The sequence below is a fragment of the Daldinia vernicosa genome, assembly GCF_022497035.1.
Source record: "Daldinia vernicosa strain CBS 139.73 unplaced genomic scaffold F5Y00scaffold_21, whole genome shotgun sequence".
Lineage (NCBI taxonomy): Eukaryota > Fungi > Ascomycota > Sordariomycetes > Xylariales > Hypoxylaceae > Daldinia > Daldinia vernicosa.
Window position 1 is genome coordinate 29430 of NW_025953937.1, and position 14027 is coordinate 43456.

The following is a 14027-nucleotide window of genomic DNA, read 5'->3' on the forward strand; positions in this document are numbered from 1 at the left end:
ATACGACTCACTTAGCTACTTGTTGAGATATATACTGCACCCCCGCTATTATGTAAACGTTAGAGTCCGTTGTACAAGACAGGACGGGCTGTTTTTGGTACAATTCAACAAGAGTCCCATCAGTACTTCGTCGCGAAATAGACTATCGCAGCCGCAATTAACGCATACGAGATTGCCAAGTTCGTTCGAGCACCGCCTGCTAAAGCTAAGCCGATGAGGCAGTTATAACCCCTCATATAACCAACCCCTCATATAATGTTACTATAGGTAGGTCATACCAATGCTATCGTATCATATATTATCATCAAAGCAAAAGGGTGGCCTAAAGAGGAAACGAGCTCACTGAAAGCGTCGGTGAGTATATCTACAACTAAATCGGCGAAAGAATCCACTTACTTGAGAGCAAGGCGTGTTTTCCACCCATACCAGCATGGTGTGACCTGGTTACGAACAATTGGGGTTCAGTATGCCAAGCTCGAAGACACTAGGGTTGAGTGGAACAACAGTAGCACGTTACCCAGTCATACTTTACACTTGAGTTGTAGCATCTAAAGGACTAATTGCTATAGAAAAAGTCTTAGATCTGCAAAATTTAGATATAGAAGTCGTTAGTCGAAACCCTACGTTATAGATATTCGTTATAGGTATTTTAGACTCGTTGTCTGGGGAAGTCCAACAACATGCGGAGAATCTAGGCATTTCGCAACCTTCGGGATCACCCCCAGGATCATGAATGCACTGCTACGCATACATTAACCTCTTACATATTTTCTCAACCATTAGTATGCTATGTCGTATGCGAGGAAGCCGAAGGGGTGATAGAGTTCGAACAGGTTGGGGAGAGTATAGGATCAGTAGGCTACCGTGCCTGGTAATTGCTTCGTATCCAATTTGCTTTTCGATAAAGCTACAATATCGTGGTCCAAGTCTCGGTCGTCTTACTTCTCTAGGAAGGTCTGCAATACAACCACCAATCAATTCTCAGGCCATAAGAGTTGTATCGACTACTGTTTAAGCGCCAGACCAGTCGCGACCGTCTGATAGCCAAGGTCAATTTATAATAACAACTTAATAGGGGACAGGCCCTACAACTTCCTTTCGCATAAGGCAGCCTTAGGACTTAAGCAACAAATATTGCATCTGCCAAGCTAAGATTTCTTATCTCCACATGTCCTACCATAGGACTCGGCGCGTCACACACCCGCCTTAATGAGGTAGTCTTGCTTCCTCGTCTGCCGGGATACAGATTGCGACATTGGCGCAGCGGAGGTCAGCCGATGCGCCAAGGCTGACCCCCAGGAGTACCAAAAGATTGGAGCTAAGCCTTGACAAGAATGTGCCATAGTCAAGATATACTTGAGAGATGCGAGCAGAAGAGACATTCTCGAATTGGAAGTTGCTTGGATGCATATCAAAGCTCCAATGACGTTAACGGGTTCGTAGAGGTTGTCTGTAGCCCATCAGGCGCTCTAGCAGCTCGAGTTATTAAAGCCCTACTTCAAAGGAAGCAAAGGAGGCAAACGATAAATCTAAAGCCTTAGAGAAAGCAACAGTAATTCTGGGCCCTGGTGGAAAACCCATGAGGCTAATCGAACACAGGGCTTAGCCTGGTCCGGTGAGTACACCGTATCGTAAAATTGAAGCCCGACAGATAGAGCAGTCCGGCGCTATTTCGTCCCAGTCAAAGCTCCGACGTCTTGGCGTGCCAGCCAGCCGGCCTACCGTGTTCAGGGACCTGCTCCGAACGTCATAAGCCCTTGTCAAGACGTGCGGTATTCCGCTGCAACCGATAATCACTTTCCTTTCGTGAACTTGTATCCAGCAGGGGGGCAAGCTCTCGAGCTTATTGTGCATCCCGCCAATGGGAGTTGTGCTCGTGAATCTTGACGGCCTTCTCGAACGGAGGAATATCTGTGAGATGTTCGGTCAACGGCACACGACCGTAGTCAGTGGGCCGACAAATCAAGGCATGTTAAACTCCAACCCTACCGATAAGCATTATGTCTGTCAGCCATCACGAACCTTTTCGAAAGAGGAAGTTCAGTGAGGAGGGATACCAGGGTCGAGGCCGAGTACCAAAAAGCTCGAGCTATATAAATACCCGACGTTGAGCGATCGTAGAGCCATCAGGCACAAGCACAAGCACGGCAAGTCATCTCTGCTGCTTCTCCTTCGTGATGATCCGATCATTGTTGTTACTCGGCCTTCTAGGCGCATCACTGCCCGCCCATGGCCACCCTACCCAATCTTACAAGGCTGGGCTCCGGCGCCGGACGGTAGACTTGAACGCCTATCGTCTAAAGGAGACGGCCGAGTATACTAACAAGGCTGCGGCAAGCACTAACAGGGCCGTCCGTCTTCTAAAACGGGATTCCTACGTCGACACCGCGACCGAGCTCGTCAAGAGCGTTGTCCCTGGAGCCACGTTCCGCCTCGTTGACGACCACTACGTTGGCAAGAACGGGATTGCTCACGTCAACTTCAAGCAGACGGCTCACGGATTGGATATTGACAATGCCGACTTCAATGTCAATGTAAGCCTCGAAGCCTAGCTATGGAAGAAATTGATCAGTTTGAAACTAATGCTTATTAGATTGGCGCCGATGGGAATGTCTTCTCATACGGCAACTCATTTTTCACGGGTTCCATCCCTGAAGAAAGCCCTCTTCAGAAGCGGGAGTTCTCAGACCCGACGCAAGCACTCTCGGGAGCCACTAAGCTTTTGGAGTTACCTGTAACCGGGGACGCCTCCGCGGAGGCGACCGACGGTACTGAGACTTTCGTGCTTAAAGGAACGTCAGGTGCTCAGAAAGACCCCGAAGCCAGCCTAGTCTACTTCGCCAAGCCTGATGGTAGCCTAGCTCTCACATGGAGGGTAGAGACTGATATCTTAGACAACTGGCTACTCTCGTACGTTGACGCAAACACCAACGAAGAAATTCACGGTGTAGTCGACTACGTCGCCGATGCTACGTACCTGGTCTAGTGAGTATAATCCGTATATCTAGTCGAAAACTCGTGTCTAACGCCTCGATAGCCCGTGGGGAACAAACGACCCCGATGTTGGCGAGCGAGAAGTCGTAACTGACCCGTGGGACCTCCAGACATCCGAGTTCACGTGGTTATCCGACGGAACGACCAACTACACAACTACGCGAGGAAGTGAGTTAATATCGTATAGGGCGCGCTCAGGATGTAATTATTGACCTTATATCTTACCAACAGACAACGGTATCGCGCAAACCAATCCGGATGGCGGATCGGACTACCTCAACAACTACCGCCCAGACAGCTCATCCCTAAAGTTCGAGTATAATTGGGACGCAACTTTGACGCCGCCGTCGTCGTACGCAGATGCTTCGGTCGCTCAGCTCTTCTATACGGCGAACACGTACCATGATTTACTATATGACCTCGGCTTCACCGAGGAGGCCGGTAACTTCGAAACTAATAACAACGGACAGGGCGGCAAGGGCAATGACTTCGTCATTCTCAACGCGCAGGACGGCTCCGGCACCAACAATGCCAACTTCGCCACTCCTCCCGATGGACAGAACGGACGGATGAGGATGTACATTTGGACAGAGTCGACCCCTTATAGAGACTGCGCCTTCGAGGCCGGCGTCATTATCCACGAATACAGCCACGGCTGTAAGTGACAATCCATTCTCTATTGAGTAGCCCGAAGAAACAACATGGCTAATTTTTCCGTATTAGTGTCGAACCGCCTGACCGGTGGTCCTGCAAACTCCAACTGCCTGAACGCGCTTGAATCAGGTGGTATGGGCGAGGGCTGGGGCGACTTCTTCGCAACAGCTATCCGCCTACAGCCTGGGGATACTCGGAATACGGATTACAGCTTAGGCGCGTGGGTTTACAATGACCCCGCGGGCATCCGAAACTATCTATACTCGACGAGCCTCGACACCAACCCATACCAATACGTCACGCTTAACACGTACAACGAGGTGCACGATATTGGTGAGGTGTGGGCCACGATCTTGTACGAAGTCCTATGGAATCTCATCGACAAGCACGGCAAGAATGACGGCCCCAAGCCCGAATTCGACCAGAACGGTGTCCCGACCGACGGAAAGTACCTGACCCTGAAGCTTGTAGTTGACGCTATGGCCCTGTAAGTACCTGAACCTAAGATACGGCGTGGCAACGAACTGACCCTCTATTCTTCCTAGTCAACCTTGCAACCCCAATTTCATCCAAGCCCGTGATGCCATCATTGACGCTGACGAGGCTTTGACCGGCGGTGACAACGTCTGCGAGCTGTAAGTAAATCTGGCAACTCAAACCAAAACAATAACTGACAATGACGTTTTAGCTGGACCGCCTTCGCTAAGCGGGGTCTCGGCGAGGGCGCTGCCTACTCAAGCACCAGGCGCACAGGGAGCAACACGATACCCAGCGGAGTCTGTTAGATACATTCTTAGTTAGACCCCTACGCACCGTCTATGAGCTACTGGGCCGGAGCTTTAGGGCCACGGATGAGCTCCTAATCGAGGTGGTTAGCAAAGGTAATACTGAGGGTATACCAAGGTTACGGCGCAAGCCTCGTCTGATAACATACCCGATTAATTAAAATATCATTATTTTATGCCATGATTTCTATTACATCCCAAGCTGAGTAGACTGAATTAGGTACCTTTTTATCTTAGGGACGAACTTGGATAAACAAGTTAGGAGGTACCTAAGGTACCAAAATCGGCGGTTTGGGGAAACCCATGGCTATTAATAATAGCAAATAGTCCACCAAGGTACTCATTTTTTGATAACCTAAAGCTAGCGAATTGCAACGTTCTTTAACCAGCTGCCTGATATGGGTGGTTCCATTCATGGTAAATAATCAGGACAAAGTCTCGCGTTGATGTTGCAAATATAGTCACGATAGAATACACGTATATTAGCATACCGATAACTAGATACTTCACGCAGCTTCTCAGTCGGCTGAATCGTATGTGTGAGCTGACTCCGGTGAACGGTCCCAGTCTATTTTCTCTTACAATCCCGACTAAAGATCCTTGAAAAACCTGTCTGTCTCCTTGCCGATCCAGTTTGACCTCTCTATGATATTTTCGACAGACCAGAGCCCCTCGTCAGTGATATACGCATGAATAAACATAGCCGGGACCCATTCAAAGTATGAATTCCTTACGCGAACCTTTCTTCCTCGTATTATATCGCGCTCGCTGTCACTCAAAATTCTTTCTACGAGATCAGCACCCTTTACGATTCCCTTCCATGTACGTATGAGTTCTGTTGAGCTGTTTTCCTCCGCTAGGTGATCTTTTATCAAGCCTGGCCGAGCTATCTTTTCCGTTTCGCTCAGTATAACGACCTTTGCCTTTGGTGCAACATGTCTCTGGCAGAGAATGGCAGGGAGGGATCCAATTTTCTAATGGTATGATTAGTACATGAGTAGGCACGGATGCTTGCATATCTTTGGTAGAAGACACCAAGAGATATACGGTATACGTATTGACTTACATTGCTAACGTCGCCCGATGTGCTAATGCGGTCGGCCCCAAGGACGACGATATCGATTCCGTCAGCGGCTAGAGCTGAAGAGGCATCTGTATAGAGTGTCACGTTTAAATCCACCGAATCGTTTTCCACCTCGAGCAGCTTTGAGGCTAAAGTCACACCTTCGTAGAGGGGTCTCGATTCTAGAATACGAAGGTCAATCGAGACGCCTAGATGGGCAGCAGCCTGCAAAAGACATGCCGATATAGTAGAGCTATAGGACAATGTAAGAATAGAAATAGTTTCTTTCGATCCCGTAGTTCGGATAACATGTTGGCGGAGATAGTCGATGAATGAATCACGAATGCGATCGGTCGTAGATTTGCGTTCGTTTAACTGATTCTCAAGGGCATCGACAATCTTCCGAACTTTTTCTCGTGGCGGTATGTCTTGTGTGATTATGTTCTCAATTCGGTCGAGTGCCTTGACTGTAGCACTAGTGATCGCGGCTCCCATACTTTCGCGAGTTTTACATATATGCCATGCGGCCATTCGGATATTCGCCCACCAGTTATCATCAATCACATCAGAATCCATCTCTACAATAACGTTTTTCAAAGTTGATATCGCCAGGTTGGCAAGCTGCCTGGCACCGCTTTCGTGATCGTCTCTCAGCTGTTGTAGGCCGGACGATAGGACTTCAGCCGCCCTCGGGCCCAGGTCGTACTCGGGCCACACCCTTCGCAAGCTATTGACGAGCTTCGGGACGCCACCAAACTCGTCCGACTCATTTACGTCTAATGGATTAAACCATTCGAATCCTTCATGCTCCCAGTCGATGGTGATCCCCTCTTCACCTTTTCCTCCTTCAGACTTCTCTTTGAGGCGAAAGCCAAACGGGTTAATAGTCCACTCGCGACCAATAGATTCGTCAACGAAAGAGTACGGTTTACCGACACGAAACAGTTCGATAGAGGATAATGTCAATCCCGTCTCCTCGTTGATCTCCCGCAAAGCGGTGGCGAGTGGAGTAGCATCGTACTTCTCGACACTGCCGGATATGGGAGCAAATTTGTGCTGGTAAGTACTGACCTTACCGCTGCGTTTAAACAAGGCTACTTGGGCTTTCCTCTCGTCGCCGTGGGGGAACCTGAAAAGAAAGGATCCTGCGACAGATCGCTTTTTGAGCCCGTCTTTCCCTTTCGTAGCATCGTTTGAAGACATTGTATACCTCCGATCGAATGAAGATTTAGCATGAGTTATTCTTGGAAATGGTCTCAATACGCATCGAGGAAAGATGGCCAGTACGGCTTTAAAGAAGGGGCCATGATATATCCCGTACATCACAAGGTAGCCGCAGGTTGTTAGTCGGCTGGTGTTACGTTTTCCTCGTCATAAGTGTACGCCATTTACCAATCAGCTAGTTGGAGGGGGGTTTGGTTATGAGATGATGACGGGTACAGAGCATAAAGATATTGCATGTCGAGCTTCACCCCAAGTGGGATTTTTATAATAAGGAATTTTATGAATTAAATCAAAACTGCAACATCAATATATTCCGAAATATAGGTAGGTACCGATATATGTATTTGACTACCTAAATGTTCCATGCCTAACAGCATCGTTAATTCGCACTTTTGCCCTTATTTTTCTACCTCTAACGAATAAGAAAGGTTATTTTATTTTATTTTATTTTTTCAAAAAACCCGCATTCCCGCTAAAACCCAAATGACACAAATAATACCGCCAACACGCCTTCCTATTTTTCCTGTCCCCCATGATTAAGACGTTATGGAGAAAACTCCAAGAATGCAAGTATATAGGTATGCTTCGCGAAAATAATGGACTTCCTTTACGAAGCATATCCTTAAGAAGTATGTAAAAGAATGGATTACCTTTAGAAGAGCTAGTTCTATCAATGGATAGAGTCCTAGCAACCCCAAAACTTCTCCATAACCTAGATGTAATCCGACGTCGCAATCTTATACGCTCTGGGCTCCCGTTCCACTACTCCCGTCCATCTTGTCAAACCCGGCGTGGGGCCGGTTCCGTAGCGCGCTCCGAATAGCTGACTCGGGTCGCTGCGCCCACACGCTGTAGCCCGATTCGCTGTGAGGATATAAGACCTTATTCTTTGGGTTCTCGACCCATTCGGAGAGGCGAGGTTTGGGCCGCGCCGCAATGGTTTCCATATCCTGCACGATCTGCTGACAGAATAGATCCAGAGGCAAGTCGTTGACGTCGTTGCCGAAAGGGTTCTCGACTTCGTGGCCTATGAAGAAAATACCTAGGATGATATAAGACGCAGCGACGGTAGCTGGGATCGTTATCCAGTCAAGTTGGAGGAACAATTGGAACGGCAGGAGGAACACATAAATCCAGGTGATTTGCGAAATAGCGATGGCATAAGCAATAGGAAGGGGAGTATTGAGAACTCGCTCGGTACCGACTAAGACGTCGTTCAAGGCTTGAAGTTGGTTGTCTGTAAGTTATGTTAGTAAAACTTGCGTATTCATTCAGCTGGAAACGACTTACAGGCAGTAGTCTGTTGCATCGGAATAGGTAGCTGGCCATTGAGGGCCAGTTCGTCTACGTATGCCGTGAGGTAACAGAGGATCTCTAGTGGAAGATTTCCCAGGGGGGTCTGGGCTTTCTTCATTAATTTCCGGGGGTTCGAAGCTGCAAATGATAAACCGAGATTCTCTCCGACCGCCTTGAACAATCCTGACTTCGGCTTCATCGCATTTTCTTCCGTGGCAGATTTAGCAAAGGTGTCAAGATGATCGACTAACTCCACGAGGTCGTCATAGTACGTATACGGTTCGAATCTGAGCTTGTGCTTCAAGGATACCGCAAAGGCTACGATTAAATTCATGGCGGTCCTAGCCCCAGTTAACGGATGTGGATATACCTCAATCTTTAATCGGAATCTTACAATTTCGCTAGCAGGTCCTTCTTGGAAGATCCCTCGCGTTCGACGGCGTTTATCCAGAAGACTCGACCGAGGCCTTGGCAGGCGAATATCAACTGGCTCCAGTATTTTCTGCCCTCGGCATATCGCTCATACGCCGTCGAGCTGCGGAAAGATAGACCCAAACCCACGACGAAACCGGTGACAGTGAGCAAGATAGAACTGATTCCCAAGTTAACCCCTGGAACCGTCTTTGAGACGACGGTCACAAGACTCGCCCAGGCGGCGACGACAAGTAGTGGGACAATCATTTTGGGCAGAATGCTGCCATGTAGCTGCATGAATAGAGGCCATTTCGAGTGTTTAGAGAGATCACGAGGGCCGGTCTAAAGAATGGGAGAGTTAGCACTCATTACGCAGCATAATTGGAATTCCTACCGTACAAAATAAGCATCTATATCCATGCTCGTGTTTCTCCGGCTGAATGGGTTTGGAGTCGTTGTATTCCGACTAGGCGATATAGGATATACATCTTCCTGAGCAGTAGGTTGTCTCTTTTCTTGCTGGGTCGAGATATGAAGCGCGGTCGGTTCGCCATAGTGTTGTTGCGCATGAGCAGCGGACGCTCCTGTGGCACCTGCGTCCTCCGACATCTCGAGAGAAGCTTAAGAAGTGGGAACGAGTGGGGAGATCGAGGGACGACGATGTGATCGGCAAAGAGTAGTATTGCGCAATTATACGGGGGGTCTACAAAGAACAGTAAAGAGCTGCTCCTCGGTGATCGACAGGACCGCAGTATAACAGTCAATTAATTATCACAACCGCGAGCCGGAAGCTGTCTAGGTGAAAAATGAAGGAGAGTATACACCAAGAGCGGTAAAAATTGAGATTGAGCATACAAGGGGTAAAAAGAATAAAATAACTAGAAAGAAAAAAACTTCAAACGGAGACCTTACGTATGTCCCTGTCAAATCCCAATTCCTTGCGCATAATGAGCTGGGCACCACAGCTTTAAATATCTGCTTCAGCATTGAGAACTGTCAGCCCGAGATTTCATCAGAGCTCTACATAGTTTACTGGGGGTATTCTATGACTATTCTAGGTCTAGTCGTCACCTCGGTGGAGTGAATTGAAACGGAGAGAAAGGCCAAAGGGGGCCAATTAGAAGGAACCTCGTAGAATAGCGGGCGAATTAGATACTACCAGCCAACGTGGGTTTTCTAGAATTCCCAGAATAGGATATCTTGGCAGCGCAGGGGGATCCAGCATGGGTTATTTGGTCTGTATCATGGGGTGGCATTTTGTGGCTATTGTCTGTACGCCAGCCTGTAACCAGATGAGTTACATCGACTCGTCCTCAAATGCAGGTCCTAGGAATGCAGAAATACTACAAAGGTAGATCTCTAGCTAACTTGACTCGACGAGAGTAGGAGAGCGCACAATAGCAGTCTCTCTACTTAGATGCAATTCAAGGAATACGAGTGGTATGAACTTCTTGCCCCACAGAAGCTGATGAGATGATCCTAGTCGGTAGCCACTAGACGAGATCGAACGTTTGAAGCCTTCGGTCCAGAACGTCTGTTAAAGAACCAACGGCTTTATTCCAAAATAAGCATTCGATCGGTTCGGTACGTACCGTCGTGCTGCGCAAAGATGCAGGTACTGCAGGACACATGGATGACCGTGGCTGAGAGAAGCGGAATAATAAGCCCGTAGGAATATTCACCTACCTAGATACCTAAAGTAAGAAAAGCAGCTTATAGGTAATAGGTTCACACGGAAATGAACTAGGACTTCTGCAAGAGATAACTACGCTGACCGCTCAAAGAGTATATTCTAGTACACGTCTAGACTTACATATGTAATATAACGTGGCAGCTGCATGTCATTAGACGTTTTCTCTCCTCTAGGTTTGCGTATACGATACTAGTGGAGTAGGGCTCTAGGGATAAAAGGCTATCTAACCAACAACATGTCTATGCGTACTTTACGAATATATGATTTCTTCATTTGGTTAATTTCTAGGAAGAATCTAGATTTAATAGGCGTCTAATCAACTTGGTCCCATCTCCAACTAAGCTGTTGGAAAATTAAAAAGTCATGCCAGCTCTTAAACCAAACGGCCCCAGTCCTGAATCCTTCTGGCTCTACATAACTGCATTGCCTATTACGAATATATAAATAGGTACCTAGGTAGGTAATCTTGCACGGTAAGATACCAAAGCGCATCACACTCGAACTATATATAAGCGTCTCGAACTTGGAGACATGATGTTTGAATTTCACTCTCTGCATTGTCTTCGTATGTCTTCATACCTACCTACCGACCGACCTAAGTAGCTACCTGCTATAAACTGATTTCGTGATGGGCGACCACCCGCTATATGCATCATGCTAATATATATAATATAAACACCACCCATAAACTCCCGTAAATGAACATGTAAATCTAAGGAGCCTGGTATCCTCCTATTCTGCAATTCGATGCATATACCCGAAGATGGACGAAACCCCAAATATAAATAACATCACCGAACAACCGAGTAAGCCCGCTCTTTATCTTCGCGGTCCTTCTTCTTCTTGAATAAGGACTTGAGCATGTTGTCCTTCTTCGGACGAAGCACGACGGACTTTTCTCGGTCACTGCGATCGTCGTCGACGGCCTTGACCTCTACCTTTTCGGATCGCTTAGATTTGGAGTGACGTTCCGTCTTATCGCTCCGATGACTCTGGACGCTTTGGTGGCTGCGATGACTCTGGGTACTTCGGTGGCTTCGGTGACTACCTGCTTCACTCGCGTTATCGACATCTTTGACGCCACTGCTGCTACCGTTCTTGGGAACGTCATGATGGTCTCCTGCGTCGCCCTTACGGCTCTTCTGCGGCTTGTGCGACTTGCTGGTCTTGGTCGTTTTACTTGTCTTGGATGTCTTGTCTGTGCGACCAGTTCGATTCGTGCGAACGCTACGCTCGGTCCGCGCATCATCACCACCGTACTGACTACGAATGGCACGATCAGCTTCGGGGCTGATGAGCTCAAGGTCGGCCTGATCGTCCTCGCCAAAAGGTGCAATGCCCCTGCGCCATACTTCGATACTACTTAACTCTTCCTCAAGCACGAGAGCTTCGTCAAAGCCCGCGCTTACTTCTGATTCCGGATATGGAGCCCGACTGGCTTCACCAGGCCCTGGCTGGTGCGCCGGGAAAGCCATCGGAGAAGCAGCAGCAGCGGTGCCAGCTTCTTGGATACGCTTCACGATCTTCCAACCTCCAAACATGACTACCGTCACTCCAACCGTCACTCCAGCCGCAATAAGGAACTGGGGGCTGGCCAAAAGAGCAAAAATTGCAGGACTTCCACCTTTGAGGACGGCAAGGAAAGAGGGTGACATCTTCCCCAGCAGCGCAGAAAGCTCGGCGAGCGTGAGAGCAACAGCAGCGGCAGCTTCCGGATTTCCCTGCAGATGCTGAATGATATGCGTCGCAGTATGGTGTAAACATTGAGCCTCCGTTAGTAGGTTCTCGATCTTCTCTATTACGCTCATTGCTTCGCGCTCCTTTTCGACATTCGGTTCGACATTCTTATGGACAGGATCTAGATCCACCCTTTCTTCTAGATCCGGAGGAAGGCTTCCATATGCTAAGTTCATATCGATATCCTTCCCCTTCTCCCTTAAGGCCGGATCCGACGTTGATCGGGACACAGGCACCATATGCGTCGGGGTCGAAGCGACAAGCTCACCGGCGTAGGTAGGCATCGTTGGCGCATGCGCTAATGTTGGTCGACTCAATGTCATATCTCTGGGGGCTGTCTCGGCATACGGAGAACGATATGTAACTGGAGGGCGCGAAGGAGCCGTAGAGGAGACTTCAGTAAGAGTCTTTAAATTGCGTTCAGTCAAGGCACTTCCCGCCTGAGAAGTAGACCGCTTTGAGCGGTAGCTTCTACGGGAAGAAGCTTGGGAAGCACCGTCATCGTGAGATGCCCGTCGAGGCCACCCATCATATTCGATGCTGTCATAGTAGCGAGATGCGCTCGGTATGTCGATGGTCTCGCTACGCTTGATGGCGCGTTCGGCTTTGATAGCTGCCTTTTTCTCTTGATATGATGCCTTGGCCTCTTTAAGCACATTAATCAGGTGTCTGCCCTGTCGAAGCGATAATTGTTAGGTTGCATATCGGAAATAAAACATATAAAATGAAAAAAAGCTCTCTGCTTATATTGGACTGAAAACGCCGGAAGGAATAGAGATTTTTTTTGCGGGGCATGTTGTAGAAAGTAAACCCATAGTGTAGATGTAGGACCGGTAATAGTGTGGTAGTGTGATAGTGTGATAGTGTAATACCAGTCACAATATTATGATGGTAACAGCGACAAGTAGCACGAAATTGTGAAAGGCCAGAGCCGCAAACTTACATTGCTGATTACCTTCCCCGACGAGTTCACGATCGTAACAATTTCCACAGGCATTATAGCAATACTTGTTATTCCACTTATACAGTTGGGAATGAAAACAACAAGAAAAGACGAGTTATAGTTTAATTACTTATGAAGTAGCGGGAAAAGAGGGACGAGGCGGGAACGCAACCGGTTAGCTAACCAGCACGGTTGTCATTCGTCTGTCCGGCCAACACGCGGCGGTGAAGGGATCGCTGAACATGGACGGGGGTAATAAAGTGGGAATAGGAGGTCTAACATCGATGCACTTGACAGAACTTCGCGGGCAGAACATGAGTTTTATTTAAGTTAGCTACGTAAAGTACTTTAGGTTGTATAAGTACTATGAAAGCCGACGAACCGATCAATATAAGAGGAGCATTAGGAGGGAAAAGAAAGGCACCTATTTTGACAAGAGTCCACCCAAGGACCAACAGCACATCCGTCCGAACTATCGGTCTCGGAGGAAGATACCGCTGATTGGCTGGGTAAGGGGTAGATCAGGCGTGCGTGCAGGCGCTTTAACTGCACCACGTTGTTGACGACTTTGTGTGGCGGCCGAGGCGCACGAGGAATACCTAAGTGAGATCACTATGCAATATGATGTTATCTTTTACTTGCAGGCCCAATTTACGCTCCATCTGTGTAAACGAGATGGCGTACCGCATGCGACCGCTTTCGTAATTCCAGAGGCTCGGATCTGAAAAATCTAGTTTGGAGCCCGCCTAGAAGGAAAAAAGAAAGAAAAAAGAGGGAGAAAAAATGGGGGGAAAAGGGGTAATAGGTATAATACTAAGGTATATACATACGTACATACCTAACCTAAGGTATTATTACAATTGATCAATTTCAAGGGACGGTCTTGATCCAGTCACAAATTATCATACTCAGCGCGCTCGCCTCGTTACTACGTTGTAGCACATAGTAGGAGTAGAAGACGGATGAATTGTAAATCGCTGCTGATCGCGCGGGAGGAGGCCGAACGGCAGTGTCAAGTCAATCGGAGAGGGATCGGGCAGCGCACGATTTGCTTGGCTTCTCGTTATCGAGTCATCTAGCAAAGACAAATGCAGGCTTTGAATGGAGACAAGTGGCGGCTATCGTGACCGCTCAATCACCTAATCAAGCCAACGATCCTCCCTTAGAGCCGGGATATGCCCTGGTAGGAAGAGGGGATCGCGACAGCGGCTCTAACGGGAAGTG

The 14027-nt window shown here is 48.1% G+C and overlaps 4 protein-coding genes across 4 annotated transcripts; 1 reads left to right on the plus strand and 3 right to left on the minus strand.

Annotated features, from left to right (window-relative positions):
- Positions 1 to 2016: 2016 nt before the first annotated feature.
- F5Y00DRAFT_67991 (elastinolytic metallo proteinase Mep) lies at positions 2017 to 4614 on the plus strand. Its single transcript, XM_048014007.1, has 7 exons — positions 2017 to 2534; positions 2594 to 2985; positions 3038 to 3162; positions 3226 to 3651; positions 3718 to 4135; positions 4194 to 4283; positions 4337 to 4614. The coding sequence occupies exons 1-7, from the start codon at positions 2178 to 2180 to the stop codon at positions 4431 to 4433; spliced, it is 1905 nt and encodes a 634-aa protein (XP_047865117.1). The 5' UTR covers positions 2017 to 2177; the 3' UTR covers positions 4434 to 4614.
- Positions 4615 to 5023: 409 nt separating this feature from the next.
- On the minus strand, positions 5024 to 6699 carry F5Y00DRAFT_261662 (nagb/rpia/CoA transferase-like protein; the record flags this gene model as incomplete). Its single annotated transcript, XM_048011246.1, has 2 exons — positions 5024 to 5407; positions 5500 to 6699. The coding sequence occupies 2 exons, from the start codon at positions 6697 to 6699 to the stop codon at positions 5024 to 5026; spliced, it is 1584 nt and encodes a 527-aa protein (XP_047865118.1).
- A 310-nt stretch (positions 6700 to 7009) lies between these two features.
- On the minus strand, positions 7010 to 9429 carry F5Y00DRAFT_235879 (UPF0187-domain-containing protein). Its single transcript, XM_048007637.1, has 4 exons — positions 8830 to 9429; positions 8411 to 8772; positions 8011 to 8357; positions 7010 to 7957 (listed from the first exon to the last, which is right to left on the minus strand). The coding sequence occupies exons 1-4, from the start codon at positions 9037 to 9039 to the stop codon at positions 7458 to 7460; spliced, it is 1419 nt and encodes a 472-aa protein (XP_047865119.1). The 5' UTR covers positions 9040 to 9429; the 3' UTR covers positions 7010 to 7457.
- A 1207-nt stretch (positions 9430 to 10636) lies between these two features.
- Positions 10637 to 13180, minus strand: F5Y00DRAFT_235880 (uncharacterized protein). The gene is made up of 2 exons (XM_048007638.1): positions 12804 to 13180; positions 10637 to 12534 (listed from the first exon to the last, which is right to left on the minus strand). Exons 1-2 carry the CDS (start codon positions 12855 to 12857, stop codon positions 10915 to 10917), a joined length of 1674 nt encoding a protein of 557 aa, XP_047865120.1. The 5' UTR covers positions 12858 to 13180; the 3' UTR covers positions 10637 to 10914.
- Between the last annotated feature and the right edge of the window lie 847 nt (positions 13181 to 14027).

Excerpts from the sequence above, each read along its gene's own strand:
- F5Y00DRAFT_235880 (XM_048007638.1), bottom strand. The coding sequence starts at position 12,857 with ATGCCTGTGGAAATTGTTACGATCGTGAACTCGTCGGGGAAGGTAATC. Across the intron at positions 12,535-12,803 it reads CGGGGAAGGTAATCAGCAAT|GGCAGACACCTGATTAATGT; the intron begins GTAAGTTTGCGG and ends TCGCTTCGACAG.
- F5Y00DRAFT_235879 (XM_048007637.1), bottom strand. The coding sequence starts at position 9,039 with ATGTCGGAGGACGCAGGTGCCACAGGAGCGTCCGCTGCTCATGCGCAA. Across the intron at positions 8,773-8,829 it reads TGGATATAGATGCTTATTTT|ACCGGCCCTCGTGATCTCTC; the intron begins GTACGGTAGGAA and ends CCCATTCTTTAG. Across the intron at positions 7,958-8,010 it reads GATGCAACAGACTACTGCCT|ACAACCAACTTCAAGCCTTG; the intron begins GTAAGTCGTTTC and ends CATAACTTACAG.
- F5Y00DRAFT_67991 (XM_048014007.1), top strand. The coding sequence starts at position 2,178 with ATGATCCGATCATTGTTGTTACTCGGCCTTCTAGGCGCATCACTGCCC. Across the intron at positions 2,986-3,037 it reads GATGCTACGTACCTGGTCTA|CCCGTGGGGAACAAACGACC; the intron begins GTGAGTATAATC and ends ACGCCTCGATAG. Across the intron at positions 4,284-4,336 it reads GGTGACAACGTCTGCGAGCT|CTGGACCGCCTTCGCTAAGC; the intron begins GTAAGTAAATCT and ends ATGACGTTTTAG.